This window comes from Neolamprologus multifasciatus, chromosome 16 (genome assembly GCF_963576455.1).
Source record: "Neolamprologus multifasciatus chromosome 16, fNeoMul1.2, whole genome shotgun sequence".
NCBI lineage: Eukaryota > Metazoa > Chordata > Actinopteri > Cichliformes > Cichlidae > Neolamprologus > Neolamprologus multifasciatus.
This window is the reverse complement of record NC_140454.1, coordinates 1,796,249-1,818,190: the sequence shown is the minus strand read 5'-3', so window position 1 is coordinate 1,818,190 and position 21,942 is coordinate 1,796,249. Positions and strand designations below refer to the sequence as shown.

At 40.8% G+C, this 21,942-nt stretch overlaps 1 protein-coding gene across 4 annotated transcripts in view; it reads left to right on the top strand.

The window, feature by feature from the left end:
- The window catches only part of cntnap5a (contactin associated protein family member 5a), a 155,266-nt gene that overhangs the window by 50,026 nt on the left and 83,298 nt on the right, over positions 1-21,942 (top strand). For all 4 annotated transcript variants that reach the window (XR_014869904.1, XR_014869905.1, XM_085136080.1 and 1 more), the window contains one exon: positions 5,770-5,917. Coding sequence is in view for 2 of the 4 variants with exons in the window: in XM_085136080.1 (XP_084992206.1) it covers positions 5,770-5,917 (148 nt within the window). In the remaining 2 variants the exon portion in view is untranslated. The remainder of the gene's footprint in view (positions 1-5,769; positions 5,918-21,942) is intronic.

Below are 21,942 nucleotides of genomic sequence, written 5' to 3'. Positions count from 1 at the left end.
GTTTATTTTATTCTCAAACCTAATTTGTATTTATTTTATTCCAAACAGAAGTGTTTATTTATTATTCTGAAAGCTCGAGACAGTGCCAATAGTTCAGTGATATTTTGTTAAATTACAATGTGGAGACTCTGCAATAATTTAACAGAAGTGCTTATTTTTCACTTGAAATTTTTTTGTGGTCATTTTTGTTAAGATTTTATTTTTTATCGGCAGAGAATAAAATAAAACCTGTCTTCCAATTCATTGTATTTGTGTGTGTGTGTGTGGTAGAAGTATCGTTTTTTGTACTCTGTATCGGCAAGTACTCAGATCCAGGTATCGTATCGGTTTGAAAAAATTGGTATCGTTGCATCCCTAATATGTACCATATAAGAGTGTATGTCACGGTGCTGGGTCCAGCATTCTGAGTTCTGGTCTATTTTTCAATGAACGTTTTGTTTCTCTGGTGTTTTGTTGATGATGATGATTATTGTTCGAGTTCTATGTGTTATATTCGGTCTGCCTCTTTATTTAGTGGTTTCTTGTTTCCTGTTTTATTGTGAAGGTCTGTGTCTTATGTGAGTGTGCTCACTGTCTCGTCAGCTGTGATTTCTCCCAGGTGTGTCCCCCTCCTGTCTCTCATCCCTTGCTTACTGCCGTGTGTATATAAGCCCTGTTTCCTTTGTTCTCTGCCGCGTCGTTACCGTCTTCTACCCTCACTCCCTCTGTGTGTTCTGTTTGCCAGCCTGCCAACCTGTCTGGTTATTCGTTACTCCCAGTTTAGTTCGTGTTTTTCTGTTCTGCTTCATCCCAGCAATAAAGCTGTGTATTTTGAGTTTCTTCCACCTCCTTCAGTCCTGCATTTTGGGTCCTCTCTTCCTGCCTGCCTACACACAGACATGACAGTTTATGCATATTACTGAATGTGTGTGTGTGTTTTAAAAATAGAATAAACAATAAAATATACAGAGGTTGGCAGTTGGAAATGTGCAAGACAAGTGGCATTTATATAGTCTGTGCATAATGTTGAAGTTCTGTTAAGTGAAGCTGAGGTGTCTCTGAAGTGAAGCTGTCTCTCAGTCTGCTGGTACCGGATGCTGCAATTAAGTATCCAAATAAGATTACAAGCCAGAAATGTTCGGCTAAATAAATAAGTTTTCAATCGTGATTTAAAAAGATTGGACAGATCCAGACGCACGAACAGCAGCTGGAAGATTGTTGCAGAGGTTGGGTGCAGCTGAAGCAAAGCCACGCTAACCTCTGGTCTTCAGCATTTGGCCCGACGGTCACATTGTAGGCGAGTCGAGTTTAAACAGCGTTGCCTTTCAGACGACCTCTCTTACATTCGTTTTGTCATAAAACGGAGAATTCCATTAAATGTTATAATTAGAGCCACGATTTTGAAGCTATGAGCTCAGATACTCAGGAAATATGGAAGATGTTTGCTGATCCAGGTCAGGGGACTTCTGCCTGGCAGCAGGGATCACGAGAGTGTTTTCGCTCATGGCAAGGTTATATACTCGTAGCTTCCTCTTCAATATGCATTCCCCTAGGCTGTTTAACTTGGTGGTGACCTTTCGGAGCATACTCGAGCGTCTTCAGCGCCAGCAGCAAGATTTTCCCTCCAGTGAATTGATTAAAGCAATCGTATGTGCCGTTCTGTATGCAACAAAAAGGAAAACTGACACAGGGGAGCTCATCACCGGAGAGGAAGAGTAAAGAGTCTTAATTAATGGGGGGGAGGCTGTTCCACAGTGACAGAAACATAAATAGAAATAATGAAGTCACTGTGGGGTTACGGCTGCTTTGTGGACCTTGATGCTTTGAGCTTATGGAAAATTTTGTGCACCCTCAGGCCTTTATTCAGAGACTTCGTCTCCCAGCTGGAACACACAGGAAGTACCGTGGTGGACTTTTCTAAAGAGTGGAAAACCACAAACGTCATAGCTCAGCGCGGTCTCAGAGGTGCTCTTACTGCGGTGTTTCTCTTGAATACTAATGAGACATGCTGACGTGCATCTGCGCCTTGTTGTCGAAGCTAATGAACGGTTCGTATGAGTAGGACGCAGGCTAAATCAGAGTGTATTGTCTTAATTGTGTTCTCCATATGGGAGTTTCACAGCTGCATTGCATCATGCAGCACAGGACAAATAAAGCTGCTTCTTCCAGTGTAAATGCCTGGTTTGTTCTCCGTGTGCTCGCTCTCAGGGAATCTTTTCTGTAACACTGCAGGTCTGACAACATATCTTCACTGTGAACTGGCCTAAACTATAAGAAAAGAAAAACGCCATTATGTTGTGTGTTTCTAAAGTAGAGCTTAGGAACATTTCAACTGGATGACAGCTGATGGCTCCACAGTCCGTATGACCTAAAGAAACCAGGAAAATACAACAAATGAATTTAGAACAAACATACAAAGAAACTCTTGCAAAGCTTGATTATGGAAAGCAGAAAGCAACGAGGCTGACAACAGGAAATGTTTTTACTGGGTGGAATAATTCTTTGATTGTAGGGCCGGGCGATATGGCCTAAAATCCATATCGTGATATAATTTGAAGCACATGCGGTAACGATATATATCACGATATATTCTTTTCTTCTGTATAACGTATTTTCCACACTTAAAATCCTTTAATTTTCTCAAAAATCGAGAGAGTGCCTTATGTATGAATTCTGGTTGTGCTTATTGACCTCGAACCGATTTTGGCAGAAATCTGTTAAAAAATGTTTTAATACAACTCTGGTAAGCCGCACTGCTTGATGATCAGAGCATTACGGCTGCCGTAGTGAGGAGCTTCGCGGAGTAATCTGGGTCCTAAACTCCGTCTATTTCAGGTCCCAAAGTCAAACAAACACTGAGAGTTAAAAACTGTCTAAATTCTTTCATCTTTAATTAAATCACCGGCGTTGCTGCTTTACCAGGTGTAACAATTAAGTTTAACATCCATGAAAACAGGATTTATTAAATTTAACGGAGTTAGAAGTTAACAGGAAGTTAGCTCGCTAGCTTCCACCTAAACATTTCATACCATGTTCTGACTGAGAGATTTTTTAAACTAATTCAAACGTACAGCTCTGCTATCACTTCCAACATAAATGAAGACAGAAACTAAACAGCAGTGACGTTTGCAGGGTTACTGAAGTTGGACTACCTGGTATATAATGTTGTGCTACGTGATTGCTAGCGACACAGCTATGTTAGCATAACATTAGCACAGTGAAGCTGGAGGATGAACGCTAACTTTTTTTCCACTGATAAAAGTTACCGTGAGGGATTCTGGTGGTTAGAGACAAATACAATCGCATAGCAGGATGCTGTAAACGGGCCAAACTTCAGTCAGGAGAACAACTGAGATTATTCATCCACAATACGAGGTTAGTTATTAATATACTGCAACAACATGGGAACAGAACAGCTGCAGAGAATTCAACATTAATGAATCAATGTTACGGAAGTGGAGGAAGCGCAGTTTTTGGCTTTCCCCATATTTCAAAAGTGCTTCATCTCTTTGCTGTGACTGTCGCCATAATTTGCAGATGATAATGGTTGTAGCCGCTGCGATGCTTTCGACCAAAACAGGCGCAGCTTGATGACATCATCAACATGCGCTATCGCGATAGAGTGGTATAGTCATAGGCCCTTTCTCAATTCGCGTACTTGAGAATTGAGAAAGGGCCAAAATCTCTATCGTTGGCCAAATTTATATAGTTTCTATCGTATATCATTTATATCGCCCACCCCTATTTGATTGGATGTAAAAAAAAACCAAGGACCTAAAGTAGTGATGGGACGGGACCCAGTGAGAGGACACCCGATGGCTGTAGTTGGGTTGGGTTAGTTACCTGCTGCCCTGAAACCTCTAAGGCCCAAACTAACGGACTGATCCCAAACTCATAAGGAAAGTGTTTAAAGGTGCGTTTGCAGGTATCGCCCCACCTTTTAATAAACAAGGATTATAAAAGAAAACAGAACCGACGAGCATGCTAGCAGTGATGTACTGAGAAGAAGTGACGATGGGTCATTGTTTACCGGAGCAATTATTAGTAGTTATGAGCTCAGTGTGAAGACACCGCTGTGATTCCTTAGCCCTGTCTGTTCAGCTGTGATGCTACAAATGTTCTCTACACAGCACTGAGAGTGTTTTCATGTGTAGGATATTACTGGCTAACTTCATCAAACTGATGTATCTGTGACAGGCTGCTATTTGCAGATGTATCTGTGGCTCTAATGAATGAGAATATGTCATAATTAACTGTTATGTAGGGAAAAATCACTGTAGTTGCCTTACTGGCCCATGCAGAGCCAAACTATTCATACACAGGAACTTTCTCATGTATCATTAATAAGCAGTAGTTAGAAGTGATTAGAAGATGCAGTACTATGTATTTTGCAGCAGATGCTTCCCCTACATGAGCTGCTTCTGGTTTCTTCCTGTTAACTGGGAGTTTTTCCTTCCCACTGTTGCCAAGTGCGGGGGATTGTCTGATTGTGGGAGATTTAGGTCTTTACCTTTATTTAGGCGACTGTTCATAAAATGTAATTTAATTTATTACTTTGGTAATTCTGAAGAAGGCCTTAAATCTGTATGTGATACTTGTATGGTTGTAGGTAGTCGATAGTGAATTGAATATGATGCTAAATATTTGATGTCCATATTCTTTCAGAAGCTGATGATGCTGAATGCAGCACAGAGCCTCGCACGGTGAAGGCTGTGATGAACACACCTGACTGTAAAACAATAAAACAACACGTTTCATGTTTGTAGCTGGAAGCGTTTACAAAAGCAAAGTTGTGCGAGTGTGTGCGTCTTACCGACACACATTCTCGTGGCTGTTCTGTTTCCTCCAGAAGCTTCCAGTGCCAAGCTGAGGTAACACATCTGCTTTTGCCAGATGTGTGCGCCCCACTTCCGTTTGTTAATCCCTCCTGTGCTGATGTGAGCGCGTGTGTAAATAAGCCAATCACGTACCTGCTTTAACATGCAGCCACGAGGCCGCCCTCGGTGCACGACTCAAAATGAGGAAGCGGTTGCATAAATCACAACAAGCAGCATCGCGGCGTGTTTAATGATGCCTCTGCTGCGGCGCCGTAAGTGTCGGGCGGTCATTCGTACCGCAGGTCGTCGCTTCTCTAGTCGCGGGAAGCCAAATGATCGGCTCGTCTGATTGTGCACAACTATCCGCAGAAGCCCGGAGCTCCTGTCAATGATCTGTCTTTTTTGGTGCTTTGTTGTACTTATTGATCTGATGTGTCACCTGTCTCCAATCGGTTATGACGGCGCTGACGATCAGTCATTTGAGTTGTTTGTCTCTGTTTCCATCTCCATATTTCACTCGCTCCGTTCTTGTTTGTGTCCCTTGGCCTTGTCTGGAGCTGAACGTGAGAAAAGAAGGATGACATATCACATCGGCGCTGAGAGGTTTTTGTTTTTAGCTCTGCAGGGAAAACACAATATCAGAAGCCTTATTTTGCCCCCGGCTGCCTCAGTGGTCACTTTATCTCAGTCTCACACAGAACACCAATGATTCTTATCACTTTACATCAAATAATATGTTGAATGATAAGAAGAAGATATTGCTCTTGGTCTATCCTAGTCAGCACTTTGCTGCTGTCGGGGCTCCTCTGGGATTCAGATTTTTATTCTTTTATTTTTTAAGTGTGCAGTAAAAGAAGAACTTTGCTGTGTCCTGGTGAAAATCTGATTCCTCACAGTAGACATGAGGTCACGTGCTGCCTCTGTGATTTACATCTGAAGTGTTTCAACAGAGTCTGTCTTCTCTCACCTGCAGAGGTTTGTCGGGAACGGGAACTCGGAGAGCGTCGTTCAGAACAAGCTGTCCCACCCCGTGAGGACACGCTTCCTGCGATTCGTCCCTCTTGACTGGAACCCCAGTGGCTGGATGGGCCTCAGGGTGGAGGTGTACGGGTGCTCCTACAGTGAGTAACACTCAGCCTGCAGTTAATCCCATGGTGTCGAAGTCTGCACTCTGGTCACACTGCGTGTATCGATTTATTTATTCATACACTTGGTTTTGTAGCGTAGCGACAAATACTTCAATATGTATGATGCTGGATTCTTGGAGTATTTACTAGCACAAGGAGCATTATCGTAATTGTTTTCATTTTAAAAGCGTTTCAAAAAGGTGAAAACACTTTATGGAGCTTTTTGTGTACAAACCAGTGATTTAACCCTTTAAGACCGACCATAGAACCAAGTCCGCCAGAGCTTATATTATATGTTTACATGCTGTGGAGCCATTTTTGGGAGCATTTCAAGTTGCTATACATCAATACAACCATTACAGCCCAGATTTTAATAATATGTCTGCATTAAGTGCATAGTAATTACATAAATTGCAAAAAAGTGCAATAAACTACAAAAAAATTGAAAATTGTTTTTGTTTTTTTAACATATATTTCTAGTTAGAGAAATTTAAGAGGCTTATCCCTCAAAACTGTAAATACAAAAAAGTTTCACAAAATAGTTTCCCACCACAGGAAATTTATTTTGAGTGTCTTCATAGTTTTATTTTTGAAATACACCAATTTTTATACACTGCAGGAAAAACGAAAATAAATATTATAATGCAAATTTGCAAAAAAGCAGCATATGCATCAAAATAAACTATTTCCAGCAGTGCAATATGAGTCCTAAGCATCCCAGAAACCACACAGAAAGTCATAAAGTCAAACATAACTTTTAAAAACACCAGTATAGGCTCATGAGGCCCTGATGGTAAAAAACGACATTTCCGCAAAATGACGTCACTTCCGGTTTCGGGCAGGTCATGGAGGACATGCAATAGTTCGCGCTGACGTCTATTCCAACGTAGGAAGTGTTATGAACAGCTGATCGGATCGGCAAAGCGTGTTTCTGGAATATTATGTTTTTGTTGCTGCAAGTGCTTTTTATGCAGTTTTTGCAAAGCTATATGTGGAAGGAAACTGTGACCGAGGACAAGCTGATGGCATAAGATGTACGTACAACTCCTCCGGTTTCATATGTAAAAACAATTATTGCTCTAGCTCACGTGGTTGCAGAGCTACAGGGATTTAAAAATAGTTACGCAAAACAGAGCGTGCTGCTCCGACCGGCTTTAAAGGGTTAAGCCTTCGCCCTGCACAGCTTTGGTCTGCAGCCGCTGTTAGCTCTTCTATTCACAAGTTCGACAGTTTAAATTTGTCTTGCCTGTCACATTTTCATAAAATGAAGAGTGTCTCATGTTTTTGTAGCTTACATTTACAGAAGTTTCCGAGGTTTAAATGCACCGCAGGAAGACAGCCTTGCTGTTTTTTCAACAGGGCCGCTATGTGGATATATCGACTGAGTGTGCATGTGTTTCGTGATAAGGTTTTGCCCTTTTGTTTAGGATTAAGAGGTTTTGGAATGAATGTGAATAAATGTCATCACAAAGCCAGACAAACATACCTCGCCCTGCAGAGGAGGCAGCACTCAGAGATCTCCAATGCAGTAGTAAATAGTAAATGGAAAGGTTCTTATATGGCACTTTTCTGCTCTATCTGAGCTCTCAAATCACTTTACATCACACATTCATATTGTACAAGCACTTTTTTCTATGCTTTTTCTGTGTAAGTGCTTTCTATCTAACATCCGCACACACTCGCACTCAGCGCAGAGCAACTTGGTACTTAGTATCTTGCCCGAGGATATTTGGCGTGCAGACTGGAGCGGCCAATAATCGAACCACAAACCTCGGCATTAGCGGAGCATCTGATGACCTGTCGATGCACCATTCTGGACCGCTCCAACCCATAAGTGCTACAAAGGTTGTATAAATGTTTGTTAGCCTTTTTAACCTCCTTGTGTGCAATAAGCAGCAGTAAGTGTGTTTCCTGCATTTCTGTGTAAATCATTGCAGTGATGTGAGATTACTCCCCCAAATGCTCCAAACCAAAAGTGCTCATTATAAAACGAGGAAGAGGAAGTAGAAATATTTGGCTTCACATGGAGGGTATAACAGGACAAAGTTTAAGCCAGTGTGATAGTACCTAGAGCAGGGCGATGTGATCAAAAATATTTATCACGATATACATTTGAAAATTTACAATAACGATATAACTGACGATATAACTGACACAAGACAAAATACTTTACAACTCCACAACTTTATTAGTGCAAAAAACCTCATCAATGTATTTTCACTTAAACAAGCAGCTGTTTTATGTGCATTAAAGTTATATAAAAATGTAACAGTGCAAATTCAAATTCTTTGCTGACAGTTTAACCAAAAGGCATTTCCAGTGGAAACTGGCTGACATATCCTCAGCATAACCATGTATAATATCCACAAAACTTAAAAAGAGGTTATACACACACAATACGGTAACATTATGTTGAAGCACAGTACGTATCACTCCGCGAGGCTCCGCCTACGATAGCCGTAATGCTCCGACAATCCATCAAGAGGTGCGGCTTCGTAGCTTAGCAAAGTCGTCCTGAAACATCTGACAGATTGTCGAGCGCCGTGCACATAAAATCGTTTCGAGGTCAGTAAACACAACCAGAGTTCATACATAAGGCACACGGGATTATAAGGGGCTCTGTCGACTTTCAGAAAAATCAAAGGATTGATTTTAAGTGTGCCGTATTTTCCAAACAACACGGTAATAACGACGGCCCGCTAGCATGCGCTACCAAAAATAGTGCTTTGTTGTGTATCTGACGGACGAAAGCTAAACCAGTTCCACCAGTGAAGCTGCAGCATTTTAACAAACCAGTTCAGGTTCATCTGTTTCATTCAACGATCCACTTTCACTCTTCTCGTTCTGCGTCGCCGCCATGTGTGTATGAAAACAAAGGCACTGCGCATGTGCGTTGTACCCATATTCTATTTGATATTTCATTTTCTTATTGTTGCCCAACATAATACCGGTGTTACCGTGAACGGTGTGATATGGCCCAGTCCTAATAGTACCTTAATCCTCTGTTCTGTCAGACAGTGATAGCTTCCACTGGAACAGAGAGACCATCTGTTTATTGCAACAAACATACAGTCACTGTGTGGCTTCAAAGCAGGACCTCACAAACCAGTTGTGTCCATCAGTCATTCTGTTACAGACAGTAACTTGTACTTCCTCTCTCCTCCACTATGAGATGAAGTGTTTCTTTGAAAATAAGTGCTGTGGTATTGCATAGAGGTGGGAATCACCAAACATCCCACGATACGATATTATCACAATACTTAACGCACGATACGATATTATTGTAATTTTTAAAAATATTTTGCGATATTCAGATTCTGTACATAAAGGTAAACTTTATCAATATTCATTTTATCTAATATCAAAGTCTCACACTCAGTCTTTCTCTCATTTCAGTTTGATTGTTGACAAACTGAACGGTTTGTATTACAGTCTAGTCCAACTTAACTGAATCAACCATCTGGTACAATTATAGCTATTCTGAACTATGCAGTTTATGAAAACTATGCAGCCCCTTCAGCAACTGAAGAATTTGAAAGTAAATTAAGACAAAATATAATTTTACATTAAATAAAAAAGTTTTAAACTTAATTAAAATAAAACATGTCTTAAATTAAAATAAGTAAACTGTCATGTTTATTGCTGCCAAAAACAAGTGAAACACATTTGGACAGTGAAGGAATGTCAGGATTCTTGCTCAGAAAAAGGATCAACATGCTCTGAAGTCAGAGCACAAAAACCTTTTTGTAACAAAGTATCGATTTCTGCTGTCCCTGTATCCATACATTATTAGCAAACAAAATATCACCATGCTACACAGTATCCATTTTTTCCCCACCCCTAGCATCGCATGTAGAATAAAAGTCAGTTCTAAAACGCTGGTAACAAAGTATCATCAAAGCCAGTCCTGCACTTATCCACTGTAAACTCTCTGCGTCAGCTACACTAAAGAATGGTCACGATAGGAAATAAAGCCAAACAACACATCTGTAAGAGTTCAAACATCTTACAGTTCTCAGGTTGTTGTGTCTCTCTGTGTGGGACAAACGCTCTGTGACATTTAAACCTGTAACACACACTGATAGCAGGGCAGCACCACCCCTGGGAGAAGGTGTGAAACTTGGTGCTTTTAGCTGCATCAGCTTCTAATATTTCACACCAAGAAAACACTAGTGATAGAAAAGGCATCGTGTCCATGATTGGTGTTATTGATATATAATCATTGTGCAACAGTCTTTTAAAAGCAAAGCAATGCCTTGTGATTATAATAGAAGCAAAAATGAACACAGTGTGTTTTACGTATCTTGAACAGTCACTCAATGAAAAGCATGTAATGGGGGTTCACTGGTGCACCTCGCCCACACGTTGTGAAGCAGCACTAACTAGATGAGCCAGTGAATTACTGCACACTGGAACACCATCAGAACAGGTCATGGTGAACAGTTTTATGATACCGACCACCTCAGCAATGTTGGAGAAGCGACTGCCTCATACAGCGCAGTGCAAATTAAAGCTGAAATCTGAAGATTTGACTCCTGCAGGTAAGTGGTTCTGGTGGAGTGGCATGCCTGAAACTGAAAACATGCACTTTTGGATCCAAGCCTCACGTTTTGCTTGCATAATTTAGGTCTTTTCCTTTTCACTGGATCTCAACCTCGTTGAAGACCAATGGAGGATATTAGATGGATGTCTCAGACAGCCATAACTACCGTCATCAGAACACCAAATAATAGTATGTCTTTGTAAAAATGTTCCTTTCCTCCTGCAGACCTTTGGAGAGTCTGCAGGAAGCTGTTCATGTGGGGCATGATGATCCAACTTACCAGACATTTTGTGTTTCCTGCAGTTTTCCGTACTGTAATACTCCGAGTCATTAAAATCGGATGAGTGTAGCAGTAAGGAATTACAGATTCCAAAAGCTGCACGGGACAAGATCTCTGGCTCACTTCAGTGGAATCACATAGCTATTATTAACACTATCATTTCCACCAGTTTTATATTCATGTTTATATATGCGGTTTATATATTCATGGGTTATTCTAGTGTGTTGTGGTGACATTAAATTATAATAAATTGTGCCAAATGGCACAGGTTGCTTTATCGCATGCTTTATCATTGTCTGTTGTTCTTTATAGAAGTGCATTATTCTCCTGAGTCAGTGAGCTTTTATGTATCCAGACATAACAGACACCATGTGCTGCTTGCCAGGTTCAGATGAACAAAACATGGCATTAAACCGTGTTATTTAGCTGCTGGACAGATGGCTTCACATCTAACACTAGAATACTTTAGTATAAAGAGGAGTTCATGTTCAGCTCAATGACAGTAAAAGCAATACCAGTTCCCACCCTTCCTCCATAAAATCTTCCTCCATGATCATGATCATGCCGGTGAGGTCTGGATGCTCTGATCCTACTTTAACGTATTTTTGCTTATTTTTGCTATTTTCTGTTGCTATCTGCCTGATCTTGCATTATTGACATTATTGTAATTACACATTTATAATACAACAGAGATACTCTCATTTCTGTTAGTCCATAATATACGTACATTTCATCGTGTTTGACTCTGGTTAAACCTGGCCAAGCGAGCGCCGGCAGGAGAACAAAGGACGTGGGTTCACATACAGCCTTGCTAAGTATCCTACTAGCCAATGTTCAGTCCTTCCAGAACAAGCTTGACGACCTCAAGGTCCGTGCCAAGTTCCAGAGAGACATTTGGGACTGCAGCCTCCTGATGGTGAATAAAAACTGGTCCCAGCATTTCTCCCTTTACGTGCTCTGGCTCACCCAATTTTTTATTTCTGGGTTTTACAGTTTACGATGTGGGTTACAGGCATTGATTAACACAATTTGCAAAAAACCAAACAAAAGAGAAACACTGAACAATCGGGAGTGACCAGTAGCCAGATTATTGATTATAGAATTTGAGAATTGAATTTGGCTTATGTTGTTCACATATGCTGTTAACTCCTCCATCCTATAAATCTTTGGTGTTATTTCCCACCACAATGGTAAAGTCGGTACATCTTGTAATAACCATTTCTTTGTTATACATTTTTTACTTGCAACTAGCAACATTTATCTTTTTTAGACCATTCCTGTGGCGTATATCCAAAAAAAATTGTTTTCATTCCAAAAGGGAATGTGCAGTTGAAAATCTCTTGTAGTGTTTCGTGAACGTCTTTCCAATAAGTCCTGATCAAAGGGCAGTCCCACATTATGTGGTGTGCTCGTTGGTGTCCACGTTTTCTCCAACATACAGGGGGATTCCCGTCATAATGAGTCTTTTGGCAACGGGTGATAAAGAACCTTATCATAGTTTTCCATCCAAATTCCCTCCATCTTCGTGAGGAAGTGCATTTCCATTGTCGTTCCCATATTTGAGCCCATTCATCCTTTGTTATACACACTCCTCCCTCTTGTTCCCATAATATCTTCACATATTCAGTTGAGTGAGAAAGCTTATTTGTAAGAAATGTATACAAAAAGGAAATACGTTTTTTATTGACACTATATGCCTTTTTAAGCATAGCTATCAAACCTACATTAGTGTTGACGCCACTCTGATTGTTGTCTTAATATAATGTCTTATTTGCAAGTATCGATAAAAATCCTGCTTTTCCAGATTGTATTTTTGTTTCATTGTATCAAAACTAATTAAGTTCCCATCTCTAATCAGACTATCGAATGTAGGTAATCCTTTAGCACAGTGGTCTCCAACCATTTTTGCGCCACAGACCGGTTTATGCCCGACAATATTTTCACGGACCGGCCTTTAAGGTGTCGCGGATAAATACAACAAAATAAAACTAGTACCGGTACCGAAAAAAAGAAGATTTATTCATAACACACGTGAAAAGACCCAGAAAAACCGAGTAAACGATAAAAACGATAACAAAATAACGCTGAAAACCTATAAACTATACATTTCACACCTGAGCCTCAACTCTCGCGGCCCGGTACCAAACGACTCACGGACCGGTACCGGGGGTTGGGGACCGCTGCTTTAGCAGACCAACTTTTAAAACGTGAGTCCAATTTATTTGGGGCAAAGTCATATGCATACCATTTAAATAAAGCCAAGTCCAATTTAAATTCCCTCACAACATTTCTCCATACATTAAGTGTACATTTCACCCAAGGGTTGTAGACCTTGTCTATATATTTTTGAATGTTTAAGTCCATCAGGACAGCTTGTATTGGAAAAGAAAACATGCTCTCCTCAATATTTTTCCATTGTGCTTTATAGCTTATATCACACCAGTTAATCACAGTCTTCAACTGAGCAGCCCGAAAATAATTTTTCAGTGACAGCAGCCCCTCCTGACTTTTTTTGTAATTGTAAAGTTTTAAAACAAACCTTTGGTTTCTTCCCTCCTCATATAAATCGTGATATAATTTTGTCCCATTCGTTAAATTGGCTTTGCTCAATTTGTATTGGTAGCGTTTGGAATAAATACAGTAATCTTGGCAGAATATTCATTTTGATGGATTCAATTCGTGAGTATAAAGTTAGAAAGGGAATCATGTTCGTTTAATATCATCCACTATTCTCTTCTGCAGGGAACCAAAATTCTCCTCTAATAATTTAGTTAAGTCTTTAGGTATGATAACTCCCAAGTATTTCAATGATTTTCTTGCCATCTCATTGGATATTGAGCAACCAAGTGAGCTGGGGGGCTATAGTTATAGTTAAGTATTTGAGTTTTGGACATATTAATTTTATACCCAGAAAGTTTCCCAAATTTTTGGCATAGATTCATCAGTTCAGGTAGGGAGTTTGTGGGCTGTTCTAGGTATATTAATATGTCATCTGCATAGCAAGCAAGCTCATGTTCCTGTTCTCTAATGTTTATTCCCTTGGTGTCTTTGTTTTGTCTGATTGATTGTGCCAGAGGTTCTAAGTAGCGCAGTCTTGTTTATTTCCTCTTTGCAGAGCGAAGCTATTTGAGAGATAACCATTAACTTTAATTCTTGCAGTAGGGTTAGTATATAATGCCTTCACTCAATAATTCTATTATGTAAGCCAAATTTGTTCAAGACTTTGTAAAGAAAGTCCCAATTTACAGAGTCAAAAGCTTTTTCTGCATCGATACTCATGAGCATGTCTTTACTTTTAGATGTTTGTATCTGATTTATTACGTGAAGAGTTCTGCGTTTATTGTCCTGTGTCTGCCGATTTCTTATGAACCCCGTTTGGTCATTACTAATTAGGTTGGGTAAAAATTCATCCATTCGTCTGGCCATTATAGAAGTAAACAGTCTGTAATCTATGTTGAGGACAGATGGGTTTATATGAGCCAGACTCAGTTTTGTCTTTACCTTCCTCTGGGATAGCCGAGATAATAGCCTCATTCCAACTCGGTGAGATTTGCGCTTTTAGAGAGTAATATAGGGATCAATTCCTGTTTAAATTCCCGATACCACTCTGCGGTATAACCATCGGAGCCCGGTGACGTGTTTGTTTTTATTGATGGCTTTCATGAGTTCAGTTTCTGTCACTATCATTATTTTATTTTGTTCCTCATTCAAACTTGGTATAAAGAATTCAGAAAATTGTCAATTTCGTACTCAGCTCCACCTGGAACTTTAGTGTATAAGGTTTTATAAAATGATTCAAAGGCTTCCTGCATCTTACGTAGATTAGTCATCATGTTTCCAGTCTCTGGGGGTTTAATTTTAGTTATAGTATTCTCTGCAATTTTCTTTTTAAGTTTCCATGCTAAGATTTTAATTGAATTTTATCCACATTCATAATATTTCTGTTTCAAATATAGTAATTTTCTCTTTATCGCTTGTGTATTCAGCTTATTTATTTCTGATCATTGTTAGTTGTTTTAGAGTGCTGGTTGAAGGCATTTGTTTATGCTCACTTTCTAATTGTTTTTGAGTCTTTTGTAATTCTGCCTTTTTTTTCTCTCGAGCTTTTTTCTGAAAAGAGGCAAATGCTATGATCTCCCCTCTTATGGCAGCTTTTAATGCATCCCATAGTATTGGAGGTGACACTTCTCCGTTATCATTTATTTCAAGGGAATCTTTGAGTTCTTTCATTACTTCTTTCTTAAATTTTACATCTTTAAGCAAAGATGAGTTCAATTTCCATGTTGATGTTTTGGGGTATACGTTTAAATCAATTGTCAGATACAGTGGTGCATGGTCACTTATGTCTATTGTACCCATCTCACTTGATTAGATTTTATCCCTATCTTTTCCAAACATCATGAAATTATCTATATTTGTATAAAGAGAATGTGGAGCTGAGTAATGAGAATAATCTCTCCTTGTAGGGAAACAATTTCACCATACGTTAATTAAATCTACCTCTTCAAAAAGTGCAGAGACTCTTTTATACAGAGTACTTGATTCCAGCATTCTTCTATTAGAGCTATCTAAATCCGGCCGCAGGCGAATATTCAGATCGCCGCCACAAATCAAGGGGCCTTGGGTTTCTGTCACCATTATATTAATAATTTTTTTAAAGAAACTCAGGTCACTTCCTGGTGGTGCATAAACATCCATTAAGATTACCATCAACCGTTCCCCGAACCAGTATAAACCTCCCCTCCTTATCCTTAATTTCAGACAACTTTTCAAAGTTTAGATCCCTAGAGATTAAGATCACCACACCTCGCCTGCGGCCAGATTTGTATGATGTAACATGTTTGTAAAGCCCATTCTCTTGAGTTTTTCATGTTCATTATTAGTCAAGTGGGTTTCTTGGAAATATACGATTTATGCTCAATCTTTCTTCATTTTAGTTAGAAAGCCCATTTACATTAAAAGAAATAACCTTCATCCCTTTGGCACTCATTTTTCATAAAATGAAGTATCAGAACTTGAATAACTTATTGACTGGTAAACTCCCTCTGAGAACCCAAACTATGAACAATAATAACTGCTCAAAACCAAACAGAAAAAGAAAAACGTGACTCCAAGGTTGGGGTCATTCCTATCAGACCCTGGCACATATTTTGTGTAAGTCCCACCAGCAGGTGGAAGCCTCTCCTTGCTAAAGTATAAGGGCCCCTGATTTTGCCTATAAGGTGCATTTCTCCATCGTCTCTCTGATAGTCTTAACTATTCATCTAGTAAGGGTAAGGTATCTATTGTCTCACCCACTTTGACAGAGTAGTATATCCTCATTGGTCTCCTGTAGTGGAGGGGGAGCTTGAACTTGACAACTGCTCCGTTAGGGTTTGCTTTGGTGTGACTTTAGCGTTTTGGAATCCCCTGGTTCGCATATCCGCAGTTGCCTCCTCCGCCGTCGAATAGAGCACAGTTCCATCCTGATAGAAGACCCTCAATTTAGCAGGATAGGGAGTCTGAAATCTTATGTTCTGTTGTTTCAATGCCCTTTTAGCTTCAGCATAGTCCTTACGTTTCCGCACGATGGCTGGTGCATAGTACTGGTCAAAGTATATTCTCTGACCGTTCAACAGGACGGTCCTCTTGGCCCACGCTTTGCGCAAAACTTCTTCCTAAAGCAGGCAAAACGTATTCATATTGAGCGGGGAGTTTCTTCTCCGTTCCTCGCTGCTCCCAGGGCCCGATGTGATCTCTCGATGCCAAGCTCTATGCCCTGGGGGAGATCGAGACATTCCTTCAATATTTTTCCCAAGAAAGCTGGCATCAAGGAGCCCTCCGCTCCTTCGGGTACGTTGTACAGCCTTAGATTCTTTCGCCGGGCCCGGCTTTCCTGGTCCACAATTTTATTTTCTTGCTCGCTGATGATTTTTAGCATCTTTAGCATCATCTGTTCTACGCTTTGCACTCGGTCTTCCACTTTCGCGATACGGGTCTCTGCTTCGGTTATCTTATTGTTGACTCTGACCAGGTCAGACTTGAAATCTTGGAACTCTCTCCGAAAGTCCCGCATTTCTTCCAGTATTGTGGTTAAAGCATAATCTTCCTCCGCACTAGCCATAGCATTAGCTTCGTGTCGAGGTGGTGACGCCGCTGCAGGAATCCCTTCATTTGTACGTTCCTCTGCTGACCCTTTCTGCTTGTCTCCTTTCCCCATGTTCACCCCGCGTATACCTTTACTGTATGTCGAAAGAATTTTAGTAATTTAGACGCTTTACGGGGTGAAAGAATAATTATGAGAGAGAGCTACCCGTTGCCATTCAGTGGGGTGATGTCACCAGAACCCCCAACCTGGAACTTTTAATCATTAAATGTCGCCTCTTCTATCTGCCTCCGCAGACATAGCCTGCACAGTCTACATTTCGCCTCATGCGGACTCGGACACTGCCTTGTGCGAGCTACACAAGGCTCTCACACAGCATTGAACACTTCACCAGTCACGAGGGAGATCGGACGCTGGACGGACCAATCAGTGGCCGCACTGCAGGACCGACTTAATGACATAGGCTGGGAGATGTTCCGGCACAGCTCTGATGATATCGACATGTTTACGGAAGTGATTGTGGGATACATTGGGAAACTAATGGATGACACAGTGGGAAAAAAACTATCATCTGTACATTTCTGAGTCAAAAGGCATGATTGGACAAAAACATCCACGAGACCAACTGCTCCACTGGCGATGCCATATCACAGCTGTTACGCACAACCCTGTGCCATTTGGACCCTATATTAGGATGCATTCAACACAATAATCCCCTCAAATCTTTTCACCAAGTTGAAGGATCTAGGTCCTCTACCAGAGGTCTGGGAGCTTGAGGGTCCTGCACAGTATCTTAGCTGTTCCTAGGACTGCGCTCTTCTGGACATAGATCTCCGATGTTGTTCCCGGGATCTGCTGGAGCCACTCGCCTAGCTTGGGAGTCACTGCACTTGGTGCTCTGATTACCACTGAAACCACTGTTACCTGGTGGTAGGTGGTTCGATTCCTGACTCCCCCAGTCTGCATGCCAAATATCCTTGGGCAAAACCAAGGATAACTAACCCCAACTTGCCCTCCGATGTGTCCATCAGAGTGTGAATGTGTGTGAATGTTGTTTAGTTGCACTTGAGTTTAGAAGTGCTTGTATGAGTGTGATTGGGTGAATGAGACATGTTGTACACAGCGCTTTGAGTACTCCGTGAGAGTAGAAAAGCACTATATAAGAATCAATCCATTTACTTCACCAAGGGCTCAGAGAAGAACCCTTGGTACTTTTCTACCTCATTTGGAATTTCTTAAATGATCCTGAGGGTTATGGAACAAAACAGTCAAGTGAAAGACCCAACAAATATTTCACCGGCACTGAGCCAGAGGATCCAATCGGCTGTCTGTCGAGACACTGGACAACCTCGACCCAAATTAAGGCCATTACTGGTGCCAACTGCAGCCCCATAACCATCAGGAGGCATCTGAGACTGAAGGGCTTCAAAAACAAAAAGCGTCTTCAAAGGCCGCGTCTCCTTGAACACCACAGATATGACCGTTTGAACTTTGCAGGAGAGCACCAAACATGAGAAACTGAAAGGCAGAAGAAAGTTTTATTCTCTGATGAGAATAAATGTAACCTTGATGGTCCGGATGGTTTCCAACATCACTGGAATGACAAGCAGATCCCACCACAGTGGAGGGGGCGCCATAATGGTCTGGGGGGCTTTTTAATTCAGTGGAACAATGGAGCTTCAGGAGGTGCAGGGGCGTCAAACAGCTGCGGGCTATGTCCAGATGTTGCAGAGAGCCTTGCTCATGACTGAGGGCCCTCGTCTGTGTGGTAACCACTGGGTTTTTCAACAGGACAACGCTACAGTACCCAATGCCCACTGGACAAGGGACTTCTTCCAGGAGAATAACATCACTCTTTTGTGATAGCAGAGCAGTACGTTTGAATTGTTCAGAAATCTCTAAGTCCAAACATGGCATATTATGTTTAGGTGGAAGCTAGCGAGCTAACTTCCTGCTAACTTCTAACTCCGTTGAATTTAATAAATTCTGTTTTCATGGATGCCTGGATGTTAAACTTAATTGTTACACCTGATAAAGCAGCAACGCTGATCATTTTATTAAAGATGAAAGAATTTAGACCGTTTTTAACTCTCAATGATGCTGCAGAGTTTGTTTGACTTTGGGACCTGAAGAGAACGGAGTTTAGGACCCAGATTACTTTGCGAGGCTCCTGACTACGGCAGCTGTAATGCTGGAGCATCCATCCATCCATACAATCCATCAGGAGGTGCAGCTTCGTAGCTTACCAAAGTCGGACTAAAACATTTTTGGACAGATTTGTACGTGCCGTGTAGCACATAAAATCGGTTCGAGGTCAGTAAGCACAACCAGGATTCATAAGGCACACTGTCGATTTTGAGAAAATTAAAGCATTTTAAGTGTGCCTTATAGTGTGCAAAATACGTTATACAGAAGAAAAGAATATATCGCGATATATATCGTTACCGCACATGCTTCAAATTATACCGTGATATGGATTTTAGGCCATATCGCCCAGCCCTAGTTTCACCCCAAGTCCAGCACCCTGAGGCTGTGCACTAAGTGGAAGGAAGGGGGCCGGGGACTGGTGAGTGTCAGCATCACGGTCCAGGATGAGACAATGACAATCCACGATGTTCAGGAGACGCCCACTAGGGTGGTGGCAAATGGCTGAGCTAAGATCCTGTGGGACTTCAACATACAGACGGACAAAATGGTGATGGCTAACCAACCAGACATAGTAGTGGTGGACAAGAAGCTGATTTAAACGGTCATGAACTTATCATTTGATTCAGGTGTGTTGACCCAGGGTGAGATCTAAAACCTGCAGGACACCGACCTTTGATGTCTGGAGTTCCCCACCCCTGCATTAAAGTATGATCTGTATGACCTCTGATTTCCAGCTTCTAAAATAAAAACTAAGGTTATTGGAGTAATTTTTGATATGTCCCTACATATCAAATATGCAGGGATGCTTTCTTCTATGTACACAATATCTCTAAAATTACAAACATCCTGTCTTAGAGTGCTGCAAAAAACAGTTCATTAAAGTTCATTACTTCTAGATTTGGTTGATGATATATAATTATTATCAGCTCGTTCTAACAGCTCCATGTAAAGCCTTCACAATACTGCAATAAAGGGACTGACAAATTATATTGCTCTCATATTAGTTTCTCTTTAGTGGTTCCCTGTTAAATCTACAATGAAATGTAAAATCCTATCCTAAAAGGTTAATTAATCAGGTCCTATCATATCTTAAAGACCTCATAGTTCGTATCACCCCCGATAGAGCAGTTTCCTTTCAGATTGCAGGCTTACTTGTAATATTTAGTATTAAGTGGAAAGGAAGGCAGAGACTTCAGCTTTTAAGCCCCTTTTTATGTGAAACCAGCTCCCAGTTTGGATTGGGGAGACAGACATCCTGTCAACTTTTAAAGTTCAGTTTAAATAGTTTCTTTTGGATAAAAGTTTTAGTAATGGCTGGATCAAGTGACCCTGAGCCTTTCCTTCGATGCACTCCAAAAAACCTCTTTTAACTTTTTATGTGTTTATAGAGCATTTTAATCATTAGTTATTATTATTCTCTGGCTTTTTTGCACAGTGTGTCTTTTGTCATTTCTCCCCGACCGATGACAGAGAGTGTTTCGTTTCTGCTGATGCCAAATACTTGCTCATAGAGGGTCCTCTGATAATTGGGATTTTCTATCTGTTATTCGAGGTTTTTACCTTACTATTTTTGTTATCTGGTGCTGAATGAATTCAGCTGAATGAGCTGGTGGGGCCGAGTTGCCTTTTTATTGTGTGGACACAGACTAAAAAACATGTTTTATTTGCAGAATGCCAAATGCCTGAACCCAAGAGAGGCTAGGTACCAGTTGCTTTTTAGTTGGTTTACCTTCATAAACACGTACTGTGCAGGTTTCCAAAATATTAACCTGAAGCTCTCGTCTGACAGTTCCCCACAGATTTCAGCTTTCCTGAACCAACATCCTTCCTCACTCTTTCAGTGCCATAGAATATATCTTAGCCTGTACAGTGCAATGTGCCAGGAGTAAAACTGGAACTGGTTGGTCAGTTAGTAAGTAAGAGTAATACAATTTTATTTGTTTAGCACCTTTGAAGATAACAACCACAAAGTGCTTCACAGAAAATAAAACATAAAAACAAAAGTTAACCAAAGGCAAGTTTAAAAAGATGAGTTTTTAGCTGTTTTTTAAAAAGAGACCACTGAGTCCACAGATCTCAAGCTCAAAGAGAGAGAGCTCCAGAGTCTTGGGGCCACAGTTACAAAAGCTCTGTCGCCTTTTGATATGATGGACAACCAGCGAGCCCTGATCACATGACCTCAGGGACCTGCTGGGAATATATGGATGTAAAAGAGCTCTGAAAAGAACCCCAAGATTCCTGGTAGGAGCACAAACGGACTTTGGTTTTCTCCTCATTATGTAGAAAAAAGTTATCAGTCATCCAACCTCTAATGGAGTCTATGCACCTATGCAAAATCTGTAGTTTGGAAACATCTTGGGGCTCAAATGAACCCAGTGTCTCAGCCCATCTAGCAAAATGTGATGATCAATGGTAGAGGTCAAGTCCAACATCAGCAAAACGGAGCATTCTCCTCATCACATCAAGACATCACTGGACACTCTAAGAAGTGCAGTTTCAGTAGAGTGGGCTCCACGGAGTTATAAGCTGCGTCGCCACAACCTTTTCTAAAATCTTAGCAATGAATGGTAGTTTTGAAATTGGTCTATAACTGCTAAGCAGAGAAGCATCAAACTTGGGTGTTTTTTTGTTCCTCTTCCTGTTCCCTATTGCCGTATTGTCACTTACAGAACCTCCGATTTTTTTTGTGGCCTGCCTCGATCGGAAGTAACAAAGTCATGCTAGCCATCATATACAGATTTCTAAGAGACCTACTTTCATTGAAACAGCAAACTGGTTAATCATGTGTTCCGGCTTTATGGCATTCCTTGTGGCATTTAATGGAGGTCCCCTCTTTGTCTCTCAGGTCTCAAAAATATTTGCAAGCTAAACTTAGTTTGATCCTTAATCTAATGGACAAATGGCGAAAACTAGAAACAGCATTATGGTGTATGATGTTATCAGATCCATGGTCCTGGAGCTCT